The sequence below is a fragment of the Falco peregrinus genome, chromosome 6, assembly GCF_023634155.1.
Source record: "Falco peregrinus isolate bFalPer1 chromosome 6, bFalPer1.pri, whole genome shotgun sequence".
Classification (NCBI taxonomy): domain Eukaryota; kingdom Metazoa; phylum Chordata; class Aves; order Falconiformes; family Falconidae; genus Falco; species Falco peregrinus.
The window spans coordinates 10,787,552-10,804,761 of record NC_073726.1 but is presented as its reverse complement, the minus strand read 5'-3'; the positions used below and the strand labels follow the sequence as shown (position 1 = coordinate 10,804,761).

The window sequence follows — 17,210 nt, the reverse complement described above, 5'->3', positions numbered from 1 at the left end:
TCAAATTTCTTTCAATATTAAAAGCCTGTATGTAATTCCTATTTCTCTGCAATAAGACAGGTGAAAAATCTCTTAGACAATATAAAACAATAACCAATGACAGAACATAGCATAGAAACTTACTCATTTTAGAATTCCTGTCTCTTTTTCTTGTGGATATCATATTGCTCATTATATTTGAGCTGATTAGGTGTTATTTCCTTTTTTTAAAGAAGCAAGCAATTGATCAGGCACCAAGAATAACTGAATAAAACTGTCATGTAAATTTTCAGCTGAATTCATGTTCCTTTTGTGAAACTCTTCCATCATTAATCCAGAACACAGGCTGGGAAAAATGTGTATTTTTTTTCATTTCCATCTTTTCCTTTGCAGAACCAAGAAAACCTCAGATAATTTCCTACTGGCAACTTCTTTTTACCTTTTCACAGCTAGATACTAGACTGACATATTTGCTCATAGCATGCAATTTGTTGAAAGGTAATTTCTTCTACCCTGTTTTGTGAATTGCTCCAATCATGACAATCCAAGAAAGAAAGACTTACTGACATATAGCAAGATGAAAGCCATAATGGGATTTATCCTTTAAATTTTATCCCTGGCATCCCCACCATCTTACAGTTCCCTGTTGTGCTGTTTGCTCTCCATGGGACCTGGGATGAAGTTACCATAGTGGTGTACTAGATAGTTGTGGTTTAACCCTGGCCAGTAATTAAGTACCACGCAGCTGCTCATTACTCCCCCCTCACCCAGAGGGATGGGGAGGAGAATTAGAAAGGAATGAAAAACTCAGGGGCTGAGAGGAGAACAATTTAATAATTGAAAAAAAAAATAAAAATGAAAGAACGGTAATAATAATAACAGTTGTAATGGAAAGGAGAGAGGGGGAAGAGGAATGAAATCCGAAGGGAAGGGAGAAAAGAAAACAAGTGATGCACAGCACAACTGCTCAGCACCCGCTGACCCATGCCCAGCCAGTGCCCCAGCAGCAACTGGCCCACCCTGGCCAGCCTCCCAGTTTATACACCGAGCGTGATGTCCCAAGGTATGGAATATCCTTTGGCCAGTTTGGGTCACCTGTCCTGGCTGTGTCCCCTTCCAATGTCCCATGCCCCTCCAGCCCTCCTGCTGGCAGAGCCTGAGAAACTAAAAATGCCTTGACTTAGTATAAACACCACCCAGCAACAACCAAAACCACCAGTGTGCCATCAACACTGTTCTCACACCAAAGCCAAACTACAGCATTGCACCGGCTACTAATAAGAAAATTAATTCCGTCCCAGTTGAAACCAGGACAGATATAAAGATGAATCTTAGAGCAAATGAGAATAAACATTATGCAACTCAATCAAACCTAGTTTATGGAAGCAGACACACTTTGTTTCCTGACACGATCATTACCCCACTGGCTTCTGTAAAATTCTGAAATACTTATTAAAGGAACATGCTCAGCTTCAGCAACTTTTCAGCATTGGCCATATCAACATAATTATGTCTCTCAGCCTTAGCCTTTGAAATGATCTTACTAATAATACACGGAGGTTCTCTAACATACAACCTCACTTTTGTAAATGTTGCATAAAATGTATTTATGTTTTAAGCCCAAAAGTCCAGATGCCAAAAATAGGCTGAACGATTCTACTTTGTTATCCTCTGTAAGACCAATGCTGGATTTCACTGCGCTTATCTGCAAGTAATACACTTCCAGAGGTAACAGTAAAAAGAACAGGCAAAATCCATCAAGTAAAAGACTCCATTCAAGAAGCTAAATCCTGAGAAGAATTTATCCTCAGAAGATAGAGTAGGAAGCATACGAACAACAAGCTGAGCATGGTTAGATCTGGCACTATGAAACTGCAATCTCATTATCCCTTTGTAATAATCCCATGTGCAAATATACTCATTTCAACAAAAAAGCACCCAGACAAACAACGGAAAAAAATCCCACACCCTAAGGAGAGCTGGTCGGCTTGCCAGCAACAGACTAGTTTGGTTACTGCCTATCTGATTAGCAAACACTTGTGTTTCTGTCCCTCGTTTCTCCCTGTGTTTAGTCTCCAGTTTTATACTTGAAGCAATGAGAGGCAGGGACTACTTTGTCATTCTACTTTGTCTCCTGTGCAACAGGATTTCCTACATATGCAAATGATATAAGGAATGATTGCTGAAAACTAACAGTATAATTAATGGACTACTGACCAAAATTAATCTCATTTCTGCAGGTGCATCTGACAGAGCAGTAACGAGTGGGGGAAAAAAAAAAAAAAAAGAGTAGGTGTGCCTCCTCTTTCCTTAAATACTGTACATCTGTGTTGTGCAACCACATGTTAGGGGACAGCTGTAGGTATGATCATCTGTTTTCCTTAATACAAAATAAAAATTAGAAAGTTGCAAGGGCCATGCTGAAGAAATAAAAGTAGGTGATGCTTGGAACATGATTGTCACAGGTTATAAATGTTGTCTATCCTTTTCCTCCTTAGAAATGTCACGTTAGGCCATATCCTCAAAAACATTCTATTAAAAAAGCATTACTTTTTTCATGGGCAACCATGTCATTTAAGGAAGGTCTACATTTTAGATGTTAAGCCTTTTTTCTAAAACTGTTCTATAAAAAGTTTGCTAAGTAATCTTTATCTATCCACAAGAACTCATACTTCAAATACTTGGAATACTGGAAACAACAAAGGTAGAATATTGCATAAAAATAATGCAATCAGCATTTACTTTATTTGTGCAATCTTGACCAAGGTTCCCTGCCTCCTCTGGTCAGATATTTAATCATGCGTTCTTCACATACTTCTAATATATAATAGCCCTTTTTGTAAGGTTATGCAATCACTGGCAGCAAAATAGGATCATTTTATTTGTCTTGTTTACATAAAGAATATCCCAGCTCCATTAAAATTTTCTCATTAAGCAAGATATGATCTTTTTCTATTGCATAAGTATCTGACAACATAATGTCACTTGCAGTGATAAAAGATAGCATAGTCCCGTCGTTTATCTTTAGGCATGATTATACATACCCGAAAGATGACGCCTCCAAGAAACCACATTATTTTAATAGTCAGAATGAATAAAAATCAATGGTAATAAAACATGTGGACACCAAACTCCACAAGACTAAAAACTAAGCCACATCAGTAATGTCTGAAAAATGAAATTAGCACTGGACTTTGCAAGATGACCCCTGTGGTGTCACAGCAACAAAGTTACGCAAAGCTTCACACAGCTGAAGGGGTCCTCTGAAGGCTGTGCTTACTGATCATTGGCAGAAAAGGTCACAGGCTTTGTTGGAGGGATTTTCAGCAGGGCGAAAAGGCAGGAAACAGTTGGAAGGAATGAAGAAATATTTCACAGGCAGTAATAAAAATTTTATAGGGATGCAAGCAAAGCTGTATAACTGATCTGTTTGTAAAATTGTCCAAGACTTCAGCTCAGTCAAACTATATTGCTCTGTAGCATTTGCACGTTAGAATGACCATTAGCTACTTAGGAACATATATATAAACAGTGCTTTATTTGGCTTGTCAAAGAAGAAAATGAAGCACTTCAGTGTAAACTCACAAAATTATTATTCAAAGAACGAGAAAGCAGACAGGGGTTAAAAGCAGTAAGAAACTAGAAAATATTCCTTACTGATAAAAAGCGTGCTCTCTTCTCTGGGACTCTAATTAGGTCTCTCCCCTTTAAGAAAAAATATTGTTTCTAATTTCCTTATTACTCTTACAGTAGCGTTCAGGGATTCAGAGGAATACTTAAATACATATCCATAAAAATAACTGAGAAAATATTCAACATTTTGGAATAGCGGATAAACTCTGAATTAAGGCTCCACTTGACTCATGCTGCCATTAATCTCCACTCTAAGGTCACACTGCTTGCACTCCATTCTGAAGCATTCGCCCAAGTATCTTGTTTCCTCCCTTTCACTGTCAAAGCCTTTGAAACTTCTGAGTAGCAGCATTGCACTGCACACAGTGATGTTTCACAGATGCAAAAAATAGGCATAAATAATTCTTTATACTGCTCCTTCTCACAAATGCAGCTACCAGTTCAAAACGATAAACCAACTACAGAAAATGTGTGTGACAAGCGCATGATTTGGAGCTCTTGCCAGCAGTCTCCCACAGCAGGCTGGTGGTAATCATTCACTTTTCATCACTGTCTCATTCTACGCTTAGTATGAGAGCTTTGCTACACTTTTCTAGCTGCATGTCCTATATAAAACCTGAAGTTATGTTCTCATTTATCTGGGATTGTCAGTGCAAATATGTTACTGCTAGTGATTTGAAGAGTTGGACTGAACTACAGTACTTGATTCTTTTTTCTTTTTTTTGCAATGAGTTTTGTGTTTTCTCCTCCAGCTTCACTGATTATTTTCCTTCATATCAGAATGACAGTACTGAAGATTATTCCAGTAAGGAGCCAGTTCCAGCAGCAGGCAAAGTAGTCAGTAGCCTAGGGCAGCCAACCGCTTTCTTCTCCTGTATCACACAAGAGGTGGACTGGCTGTGCTTGCCCAGCTGGTCATTGGTCTCTACTTAGATGACTTTGCCCATTGCTGCCAAAGGATGGAGGGGGAAAGGAGGCATCTCTCTTCACCAACAGGAGCAGAAAGTCACTTCTGTTTCCACCTCTTCCCATATCTCCTCTTTGCAGGAGAACATCCAACCCTTCACCCAGTGACTGACCCTCCCTCCCCATCATCCCAGCAGGTCCTTATCAGAGAACAGTGATTGATGAGTGCTGGAAGAAGCAGGGGGGGCAAGAGGAGATGGATGACTATGTGGGGCAAGGGGTGTGTTGGTCATGAAAGTAAGAAAGATCTCAGAGGGACTGGACACAGGCTGGGATGAAGAAAGAGAGACACCTTAAGCCTTCTGACTCCTCCCCGCCTGTAACTAATTCCTAGGCTCTCTTCCACCAGTCTAGTTTTCTAATTAAACCCTGCCAAGCCCTCTTAGGTCCTTCTGCCACCAATCAAAACAAAGCAATATTGCTACTGTCAAGAAAACCTGATTTGGCCCTAAGAGAAAAATTGAACTGTGGAGTAAAGTATCTCCCATTCCATAGGCAGCTTCCTCCATCTTCTTTACTGTTTGCCCATAATTTGCCAATTTCATGCTTGTCTAATTTAATATCCTCCTTCATTGCCTCAAACTGCATCTCTGTATATGCTCACAAACGACAGGTCCCTATATGCTCATAATCATGCTCTATGCCAGTGTCTCATACTTACTCTTACCAGAAATGGAAAGCAGTACAACTCAGAAGGGCACAAGAACCAGACAGATTTTAGACCTCCATCAGCTGCGCCCTTTCAAGGGACACTGTTTTGCAGGACAGCAGGTAAACCGCACCAGTAACTCCCATTCCTGTCCTTGTAGTGTATGGTTCAGGGCATCTCTCAATGATCCACTTCCTAAAGATGCATACTTTTTTTCCATACAAATCTATATAAATCTGTTTCATACAACATACACGGAATAGCCCGTAACCTGTCTTTCTCCCATATTCAATCAACTCCTACCTATGGAGCCTGAAACCCACTACATTGTTTACAAGATCAAAGCAGGTCCTAACATCAGCCCTTTTCCTAGAAACACTCCAGTTGTTCTCATATTGACTCCGTCTATTCTGAAACTTCCTTTTCACAAAGTTTCTACTTTGTCAGGTAGGAAAATCAACTAATCTGTTATTATCAGATGTATGCACACAATGTATACCTTCTGACTGGTTTTACGACCCTTACCTTAACTTGCAGCCCTCAGTATGTAATAAGTAAACCATGAACTGACCATGACCCATCCCTACCATGTTTTGTTCACCATATCTGGAAGTACTAGAAAGAAACAAAACCCTCAACATCTACAGACTGAATTCTGGAAAGAGAATAACTGTGCCCGAAACTCAAGAATTGGTGTATTCTATGTGATTCAGGGAGATCTGAAGACCCATACCAATGACATCAGAGGTTAACTGAGTCTTTAAAACACAAGCTAGCAGGTTCAAGGGTGAGGAAAAAGAGAGACACACCATCAGAAGAAACAGGAACCTTGACTGTGACAGCAGGCAAAGGTTGTAGGCACTCATTGCAGGGCACAGCCTGAGAGCAACCCTGAGCATGAAGACAAAGCACAGCTTGGAGATGCGCCCTCCATGAGAAAACCTTGTGAGTCTCATGGGACTCCAAGCCACCAGAGAATGCCCCGACAGGTCCACAAATGGGCAGGGGATGTTGCACACACACTTATGACCTTGCTTCAACGTACACATCTGTATGTCTTTTGCGCTGCTGTTGGTTTTAGAAGTTCCTTGCGTCCTACGTGTAAATGACAAGACTGAGCATTCCTGTGTCCCAGAGAAGGAACACAGCCAGGGACTGCGGCAAGTGAATTCGATGTCTTGTCCCACATATTCAGATTTCTGCAAAGCTGTTTGAATATGTTACTGGAGCAGGCTGCTGGCTTACTTGCCAATGAAATTTGCTGCAACTAGGAGAAAGTCTACCAAATTAGATCTCCTCCTCCTCCTCCCAACCCCAGAAGGGACAGATAAAAACTCTGTGCTTATAATTTTGCCTAACAGAAATCTGTATTTGTGGTCTGAATGGAATACAAACTACATTCCCAACTCTGTCGAAGATGTTTTCTCAGAGACTGTAGCAACTGCAATTTTTAAATTGTCTTTCCCAAGGCACACTATGGTGCTAGTGAAACCCCAGCGCGCTGTCTGGAAAGTTATCTACAAAAGATTCCAAATGATATTTTAACAGAGAGAAAAGTATGTGAATTCAGCGTGTAGGTCAAACAAATCAACCAAAAACCCCACACTTAATTTTCTTCTTCTCTGTCACTCTGACTAGTTCAACTACAGATGACATGAGTTATTCCCTCCAAGTCAGTTTGCAGACTGCCTCTCTCAAAAATTAATTGAAAGAAGTGGATCCTATAATTTAAAATGAAATAGGCTCAGCAGGTGAGTAAGCTTTTTCAAGATTGATTACTGAGTATTGATTTTCCACCAATTGGACAAGTTACACTCCACAAGGCCACCTGCACATTAACCTAGAATACATAAAACCACCTCAGGCTAACATCCATCGAGAGGTTGGTATTTTCAGAGGATGCAGTCTCTAGCTCTTTTCCTCACACACACATTCAATGACATTCATTTGGACAGCACTCACACTTTGTCCTTTACTTCACCATAAATAGCTATTATTTGTATTTTCATTTTCCAGAAACAATTTAAGATAACTACCCAGGACAAATCTTCATATAACCTAGCGCTAACTTAATTGTAAAAACTGTAAAGATAGGTAGGTTCTCCCATGATATGAAGGAAAGAGATGCTGGATACAGCATTAACAGAGTGACTTACTGTGGCCTGGAAGCTTCTGCTTGGTCCGTCTGAAGCTTCTCGCCCCCTTCCACTTCCATGGTGCAGTAGACTATTCGATTGGGAGCGACTGACTTTAAACCTTGTACCTCCATTATAACGATCTGATGAAAAGAAAGCAAATAGTTTATCCTTCAGAAAACATTACGTAGCACAGCTATTGCAGTACTAAGCTTCACACAGGTAAAAAAAAAATGTAATAAATAATACCCCCAAACCCCACTCACTCAAATCTTCACAGCTGGTGAAGAGTTTTAATTTTGCTTTCTTTTTCCACTTTCAACAACATATAGTAGGAATTGAAATTTTTGCTGTTTCTACTTGGACAACAACCAACACCTCACTCCAATCATAATTTAAATGCTAGTAGTTGAATTTGAGACTAATGTCTAAATATAATTCTAAATCTTAGTACATGAGGAAATGTATCTTTTAAACTATCATGTAAATATGTATTTATAGAATGAATAGGTTACCAAGTTGGATGTAAACAAGACGAGTAAGTACACTGATCACATCTTGAGAGGTTAATCATGGTGCTGTGACACTGGACGTTGCAACCCCTGAATCTCAGAAGCGATTTGGTGGTGTGATGAGCATGAGGCAGGTCAGAACATCGCTATCAGCTGCTGTATTTTTTTTCCCCCACTACCTACCTCTTTTCCTTCTCCTGGCTCAGTACTCGCAGTCAGGTTCAGCATGCACACGGGGACAGGGGGGAAGAGAAAGGGAAAAAGCCACCTCTACCATCTGCACCCTGAGAAACATCCTTACCAGGGAAATTCTGAGCTTGGCAGATCCCGTATTTTTTCCTCTAAACTATTCAGTTATAGCTCATACGAGCCAAATGCAGCCCTACTTCAAATGCTCTCTGCCTTTTATAAGTCTTACAGTTTGTCACAGTGTGAAATTATTGGAATTTTTACACTTCAGATGTTTCTAATTCAGAGAAGATTTGAGAAGAAAGTCAGGTTTCCCTGCTTGCTTTGGAAAAGCTGCTTTTCTTTCCAGACCCATTTGGGCCTATGAGAAGAAACTGGGAAAAACACAGTTTGTTTAAATAGCAGAGAAGCTGTCCTCAGCTAAACTACACATGAAAACCAGTATTTGTTTGTTTTAAAGGTGACAAAAGTAATGACTACTTTTATTCTTATTAGAGGCAATTGGTTTCTTAAGTCAGCAAGGAACTACTAAAATATTTCACTAATAAACTTTTTGCATATTTGCCTGTTTGTTTCAATTCAAGTACGTTAAGCCAGACTTTACCCCTAGTTATAAAATCCTTTGTACTTTAAAACTCCCAGAATCTTAGTAATAGTTAGATATCTTGTAAAATTGCTAGTTTGGTAATATTACAGTGAGATGACAGTCATTGATAGTTTAAAACATTTTAACATTACTCATAAATTATCAACACTGCCTATTGTGCTTTATAAATAACAACAGCGGTTCAGGGAGGATGACATAATCATCTGTTTCCCCCATCTTTTGTGGTCCAGGAATTCAAGCAGTTATTATAATGATCAATGATCACTGAGAGACTGCATTAGAGATCCTTCCAGCTAATACTGCCTATCCAGTCTTCCCACATGTGAAACCTATGTCCTTGTTGAATGCAGCCTTCATGTTTATTCATTCTCATGTTACTTCTTTTCCTTGAGTTTCCAATTTTATTGCACAAATTTATTTATTCGTCTTTGGTAGCAAATCTGGATTCCAGCAATGGAAAAAAGTTGCATTTAGTGGGGAAGGAAACTGCCACTAGCTGACTTACTAGCTCATTAGCTGATAAACAGCTTCCTAAATATTGCTCGTCTATTTCTGAAGCTGTCCAACAGCTGAACATCATAAGTGATTAAGACTCTCCTACTCCTTTGATATTTTATTTATTTATTTTAGAAATTTCTGCAACAGGCTACGGTAGAGGAAACATCTAACTTGCAAAACCAGTCACTGTTGCTTGCAGTAATGTGCAAGGGGGTCTCTGACCTTAGCCAGCAAGGTCCATTCCCTCCAGTACATTGTAAATGTTACTAACAACTTTTCCTGTTCTGTCTTAATAACATGCAGTGCCAGCACAAACTCCAGCCACATTCCCCCCTACCAAGAAATTACGATTGAGTTCTTATACTCTGTCCTAACGTTTAGACATATTGTAGATGTCATGTGCCTGTGCAGCGACCCTCAGCTGGGATTTTGCTGGTTACTCTACAACTTAGTTAAGCCACACCACACAAGACATGACCTGGATATGTCACATGTTCCAGAAATACGGAATTGTGCACACATGACCTCACATTTTCCAAAAATCAAGTATTCTATCTCCAAGGAAATGCAATCAGCTTTTATTATTTCACATCTGCACAGAAAGAAAGCAGGTCGTCCACGTTTCAGTCTAAATGAGTTATCAGTTCAGCTGTTTCCTTTTGCACTTGTGTCCTCTGAGATTTAGCTTCCCAAGAGTAAGATAGGCACATACTTGTCCAGCAAGAAACTCAACTTATGTGGGTAATGTCATGTTTAAAATGAAAATTTGCCCTAGTAAAAACTGCTACATGTAGAGTAACACTTTAATTCTGTGCTTTGCAAAGGATGAACGCTACGTTACCAACCTTGCAGAACATTTTATGTTTTCTTCATCAGTGATGGGCGGGGCAGGGGTGGAAAAAAAAGCACAGTTCACCAAATCATATAGTCTACATTTCTGGTATGAGAGGGGAAGGGCTGTAAACAAAGCAAAATTTTCCAAATCCACTGCAAATTGTATCTCTGTCATTTTTCATTTCATCATTGTTTCCATCTTAATCTGTTTTTCCCCCAAATATCACATGATATTTAGTACACACTTAGTATTTCTCTCTAGAGGCACAGCGAAAGCTTTTCTTCTTACATCCCTCACCAAGCAAACTTTCTTGAAGACAGAAAACATTATCAACAAAAAATTTTTAGGTACTTTTTGGGTGCTTCACAACTGCTTTTTGGTATTGCTGTTTATGGGCCATTCCAGGGCTGGTATACCACTTGAGGCAGACACAGCACGTGTGATGGAGACATACAGGATTCAGCACAAGAGTTATAAAAATATAATTTCCTACACTTCAGTACTAAGGCCTGCACTCCAGCTTTACACGCTTGATGAACTCATACTTTTTGGCGTATAGAATGATGGATCTTCCTATGAAATCTGATGTTGGGCTTTCACATTATTAGCTCATATAATAAAATTGCATACAGTGGTATAAGTAATTTCTCTGTTATACAAAGGATTTAAACTTTTTCATCTGTCCATTTTTGACATTTTTTAAAATTCTATGTGTATATTGATGACATGGGAGACAAAAATTGATCTGAATTTTCAACATTACATGAAAAAAGCAGATGCCTGTCTCCCTTAAGAAAAAGCATTGTTTAAAAGACAAAGCTTTTTAAAGTCATTTAACAGTTGAAATATTTATTCTGTAACATTAGCTGTTGTCTTAAATAAACTAAAGCCACTTCAAGTGCACAGCACAAGCGTGGCACCTTCTGATCAACAAATACACAATACACACTCTGGAAATGTTTTGATTCTATTACTGAAAGAGACATCAGCATTCCCTGATACAAACATTTTCGGAACTGGGCCTGAGCTATGATGCTGTCATCAGCTATGTTTAAGTAACTAGCACTGTTTGTGGTTTCCTCTTGAGGTCAGTTGAGCTCTATATGGTTTAAGACTCCATACCTATACACCAGACTTCCTGCATAATCTCAGTGAACATGAGCTAGTTTCTTGAGGAAAATGCAGAAATTTAAAAACTCTTGCTACGACCACCAGTAAATTTTTGGTTTTGTTTTGTTCTTCTCTAAATGTTTTCAGTGAGAAAACACAACTTGTTTGTAAAATTCTATTAATGAGTTCCTGATAACAACACTGTTTCATTATTACGTTCAAAAATACTCTTGGGCATTTAATGTACTGGTATTCATTTAAAGTTACATTTGTGTGGGAGATTCAACTGGCCACATTGCTGTGTGGGTCCAAATGCAACTACCAGTGCAAGAGGAAAATGCATCATATAGCTGTATTCTAACACCTAATTACCAAAGGAACAAAGAATAATTTACTTCTTTAACATAAATTTTCAAATGATAAAGGAAGGACTAATAACAAGTAAGTATCAAGACATAGATGTTCTAGTAATTCAAACTGTTAGGTTTTCTGTGAAATATCTGATTACCTCTAATGTGAAGGAGAGGACCACATCAGACTTCGACAGCTGAACCTCATTTTCATCTCCTATGTCCAAGAATGCAGAATTCTGTGATCGCTTTAACTTCTGCAGTTTAAATTCCGGCCCACCTTTAGACACTGGAAGGCTTTCCAGATTTGCCATCAGCAAATTCACTGAAGACCGCAACTCTTCTATGTACATGCTCTCCATTTCTCTTGTTACAAATTTTGGGAATTTTCTTTCCTTGGAAGATATATTTTAAAAGTTAGGGAGAAAAAAAAATTATCATCCCACATAATACATCGTGTTAATTTAATAATTTGCTCTCAGTTAAGAGATATTGAATAAAAAGAAAAGTCTTAATTCCACTGTCTCTTTTTATATCTTCAAAAGAGTAATGGGAAGGCATTTGTAAAAATGGAACCTCCTGCCCCCTAGAATCATTTAACTGTAAACCCAGGTTGTATATGTACATATAACATATTTCTAATACACGCATTTTAAGTGTATCAATTGATAATATACCTTTGATGTTACCTTCAAATGTTTCATAAAATGACGAAACAAACTATACACTAACAAATTTGTTACTTCAATCATTTCCCACGCTTCCAATAGGAAGTCAATCATATCCATGCTTCTAACACAAAGCTGTTAAACTACAACCATGACATGACATTCCTATCATTGTTTACTTCCATTTTTATTAATAGGCTATTCATTTTGAAAGTAACACTGAATTATTACACATGGGATTATTTTAAACATTTCTGTTAGAACTTAAAAATAACTTTTTTTCTCTGTTGGAGTTTGATAATATTTTTTAATTACTGTCTTTATAACAAAGAGGGAACATGTAAACATACATAATGCATATATATGAAAATGTACAGAGCCACTTTTATGCAGTTTCTCCCACTATTGAATACTGAGTACCCTATTCTTTACCCACAAAGATACTAGAAAACATAATCTAGGATCTAAAAGGTTTTTGAGGAGCTTGGTTTTGATCTCCAAGAATAAAGTTCATATTTTGTAGCATTTGATTGCTTGACTTAAATGACCTTAATCATTCTCACAGACCCTAGAATTAGGACTAGCTGTCAAAGTCCACCACAAACCCCCCTGCATCTTAAGTAGTTTAAAAGAGATATATGAAAACTCTGATTTGTGACTTGGATGTACCATGCAGGACATGGAATTCCTTATTCTGTGCAAAACTGTGCAGTTGACACTGTGGCAACCACGAAAATTTTCAAGTAAAGGTTTGGGTAAAAAAATGGATAAATAAATTTTTCTTTAAAGAATCTATAGCTGGGCAGTGTATGTACATCAGAGACAGAATGAACAAGATTTATATGGTTTAAATAGTGCTCATAATTTTCACTTTATTTAAAATTAATTTGAAACTATTATGGACAGCATTTTACTTTTGAGGAAGATTACACCTCCAGGTTGTTATTTATGAACTTCATAGTCCTAAATGATAATTTTTTCCTTGTAAAGAAACAAGCGAATCTTAACTGCTTTACAATTGACATTATATTAATATACTACAATTTTTTTCTGCACACAGAGCATAACATACATCCTTCCAATATTTTGTAACTTTTGGAGCTAAAAGCAAGAGGACAATAGAGCAAACACAGGGTTATTGGAAAAATTTGATTGTAAGCCCAGTCTTCACAGAAGACTGAAGAGACTTGAGATTGCCCTTTTGCGACAAAGGAGTCTTTCCCCAAAATTTAGTAAGATATGGCCAGGGACAATGCCAACACCACCTGTGACGTTTAATATAGAAGGGCATAATCCTGTCCACTCAAATAAAATGCAAGTTGTAGGAGAGAAAAAAATGTACAAAAAAAATTTTAATTTACCCAATCATCACTGCTCTGACCTACAAGATTCACTCATAGTTTGTTACTTGCAATACTAATATAACCATTATGAACTTAATCTGTAAAAGTAAAATATGTTATATATACTTGAAAAGTATATCATGTATAACCTGTAGTAAGACATAAACATTATGGTTATACCCTAAGCAAAGCAGAAAGCACTTGTGAATATAAAAGATGACATTTTAGTTCCAAAATACATAAACCCAAATGTGAAAATAACATACCCTTTACTTCACCACTGTTCTTGCTGATGAAGGAAACATAGGATCACACAGCATATGATTTTCCAAAACCAAGTTATGCTTTCTCCCTACCCCTGTCGATACAGATACTCAGAGCAGAAAGAAATGCATCTGCCTGACTGTGTTGAAATGATCTTCTGCTTAATTTTAAAAACAGAGACTGGAAACATGCACTAAGTATCATCCCACTCAATCTCATATAAAGATATGCTTTTGGTATGTGAAAGCAGACACTTACCCTTGCCATTTGTTCTGCCAATTGCAGTCGTCCATCTAGTTCACGTCTGATCTGGGCTGCTTGCTCATCTCCATTATCCAACTTGGATAGGGAACAAAAAGTTAACTGTGAGAAACACGCATTATATTTTAACTTTATAGCAAGTAATGCAGTAAAAAACAGAGAGAAATTAATTTCACCCTTTTCATCTTAAAACCAGTGAAACACTAAGTAAATACATGGCTTTGAGTCTTACCAAGATGAAAAGAATGTTTGGGCCACCAGTTACCCATGGCAGTCAGGGTCCCTGAAGGGTAGCCAGCATTCCCTTGAATTTTTAATACTTACGCAGAACAGAAGTAGTATTATTTCCTTATGAAAATAGCAGCTGAAAACATTTTTTCATGAAGCAGAAAACTGGACTGACAGACTAGCTTAGAAAATGTTTGCAAGGAAATCTGCTTTTTGGTGCCATGAGTTCCTGTATAGGAGTATAGGAATACATAGGTATAGTGAAGGAAAGCTGTGGGGCTGTGCCTTCCAAGTGTGGTATTCTCTCATTTGCATAGCTCTTTTCCCCAAATATTGGCCAACTACTCACATCAAGGCATATCCAGTTTTTGAGCTTCCAGTATCTTCATACTTAGGGAACAGTGATGGCTAAGCATCTGACTTCCATCAGGGAGGTAAAGGGGAAGGATGCATCTCTTCACCTCAACAGAGCAGCCAGGTCTCAACAGAAAGGAGACTCCCCAACTCATTTTCCACCTGCTTACTTATTAAGGGAGTGGTGGGGAGTTTGCAGAAGCAGGGCTTCACCTCAGTGCCCTGACCTGCACAGCCAGTTAAGAGGAAGAAGATGGATGTTTCTGGAAGAGATCAAGCACAACCTGCCTTCTTACCTGGAAAAATGCCAAACAAGGACAGAGTCCCAGTGGAGGGCTCTCTCTGCCCCTAGGGCTAACCGCAGACACGATGCAACATGCTGATACAACTCCAGTGGATTTAGTATGCAGCTAAGGTTTAAGGATACCTGAATTACCTGAATTACTCTTCACTAAAAAAGCCTTAAATTGATTAGGGATGTAAACTGGCAAAAACTAGTTCTCTAATTAAATGAGATCTTCAGCTACAGAACGCACAATTAGTTTGGTAAATGATTCATTACATAAAACTAAGGTTTTTAAGTAAAACTGCTATTTAGTGCATCAGGCCAAATACATAAACCATCTTTTTTGCAATGCTCCTTAACTAAATTTGTTAAATCTTATTGAACTAAAGCATTTCTGAAAACTGGGCATTTTTTTCTTTCAAAATCCAACTTACAAAAGGAATAATTAAAAAGACACTATCCAGTGCTTACAGGTCAATTGCAGCATTATGCTTAATGCAAATCTGACCACATTTAGAAACAGGATGAAGAGTTTTCCACCACCAGTACGGAAGCAACAACAGAACATGCAATCTGTCACCTGTGCAATCTGGCGTCTCACAAGTTCCTTGCAGGAACCGATCCAGACTACCAGAAAGCAAGAGAACAGAAGCTGATGGTGTCCCCAAAGGAGGCTCAAGTTTAAGCTAGAGAGTAAAAGATGGGTCATGTTCCAGACTGGAAAAGTCCTCCCACCAAGCGTGTCTGTAAAACTGCTGCTAGTTTGACTGGGAGCATAAATGGGAACAGTGTTCTCAATGAAAGCAAGTATTTTAGGTTTTCAGAATACAACAACAGTATTTCAAGTAAGTTCCCAAATTTGTATTCTTTCATTTCTTAACAGAACAAGAGACTGCTTATTGAACTTGTCACCAAGAATATTTCTAATTTCTATTTTCCTCTGTATTACAACCACATAATTTTTGCAATTATTTTTGTTTAATCAGTACGAATGTCAGCCTAGCATGAAAAAGAATTTTGTTTTCCTTTTTGGGCTAAGAGAAGGTTGACGTTACTTTAGTAACATAACCCATGACAGGCAATTGCTGGAAAAATACATGCTTGTAAAATACGTGCTTGAAGGTAATTTTGATGACTGAATTTTGATTTCTGCAAAAAGGAAGGTGTGGGAGAGCTGAATGAAGGTAGGAACTTTTTCCTGTGTCAAGGCACAACTTAATTGACTGCCTCTATTATTAATTCATTTGAAGAGGCAAAAGCTTTTGTTTAAAGACTGATATTTAGTTATTTTTCCATTTCAAAAATGCACAAAATAATAATTCAATTACTGAAGGTGTAACCTGGTTTTGCAAATCTTAGCATTTTTTCCTTAAGTATGCATTACTTCCCATTATCTGATTGTAGTCAAGTGCTTAAAAATGTGCTAATTTCCCTACTTACTTATTTTTAAACTTCAGTCTTCTGCCTGAAAGACTTGTACATTTTAATGATTTTGTTGATGTATGTATGCAATGATGTTTTGTAAGGTATGAAAAGAAGCTGAAGAGGTGAAACACTGAAGAGTACTGCTTTACTTAGATAAAAGTGACAGAGTAAGAATGACTGCTAGGTCGTTCACAGCTGTCCTAATAAGAAGTTGTTGATGTTAGCATTTTTGCAGCATGCAAAATGGAGTGACAATGAGAAAAACAGTAACTTTGATACCACGTTCCATGCAAGGTCATTCTACTTGGTTTTATTCTACATTCAACAAAATGCAAGAAAAACAACTTTGCAACCAAAGCAGTCAGTGGTTATGAATGCCTAATCAATCATACTTTATATCTGAAGCGACAACAGTAAGACTACGCCGATTCTGAAAATACAGGTGGTATTTGGAATCTGTGAGTTCTGTCCACTTTTTTACATCGGGAAAACACTTGATACAACCCACCGTACAGGCGGGAAATGGTGACGAGGGTTAACGGCAAGTGTACCCTTTTCTTATTTGTGGATCAAACCCGTACCCAGGGTATCTGTGGAATACACAGTTATGACAACCACTGCACTAATTTTTAAACTGTTAAATAAAAACTAGAAAAGCATATGACACTATGCACAGAAATTAATATAAATGTAATGTTCCAGAATAACAACCCAGATTCTTCTCAGCATTGTAACTAAAATTTTGTTAAAACGAATCACTAATTGGTAATCACTTAGAATTCAAGCAAAAGGGTTTTGGTTTGTTTTTTTTTTTAAAGAATAACTTACATGGCACTTACATGGCATCACCTAGTACTTCCCACCCTTAAATATGAAGGCATGTTTTTTTAAAAAAAAGTTATAGCCTTAGAGATTATT

The 17,210-nt window shown here is 37.9% G+C and overlaps 1 protein-coding gene across 2 annotated transcripts in view; it reads right to left on the bottom strand.

Moving 5' to 3' along the window:
* Positions 1-17,210, bottom strand: part of CADPS2 (calcium dependent secretion activator 2) — a 323,550-nt gene that overhangs the window by 174,886 nt on the left and 131,454 nt on the right. For both annotated transcript variants that reach the window (XM_055808537.1, XM_055808536.1), the window contains exons 4-6: positions 13,997-14,077; positions 11,622-11,858; positions 7,384-7,505 (exon numbers count right to left, since the gene is read on the bottom strand). In XM_055808537.1, the coding sequence (XP_055664512.1) occupies positions 7,384-7,505; positions 11,622-11,858; positions 13,997-14,077 (440 nt within the window). The remainder of the gene's footprint in view (positions 1-7,383; positions 7,506-11,621; positions 11,859-13,996; positions 14,078-17,210) is intronic.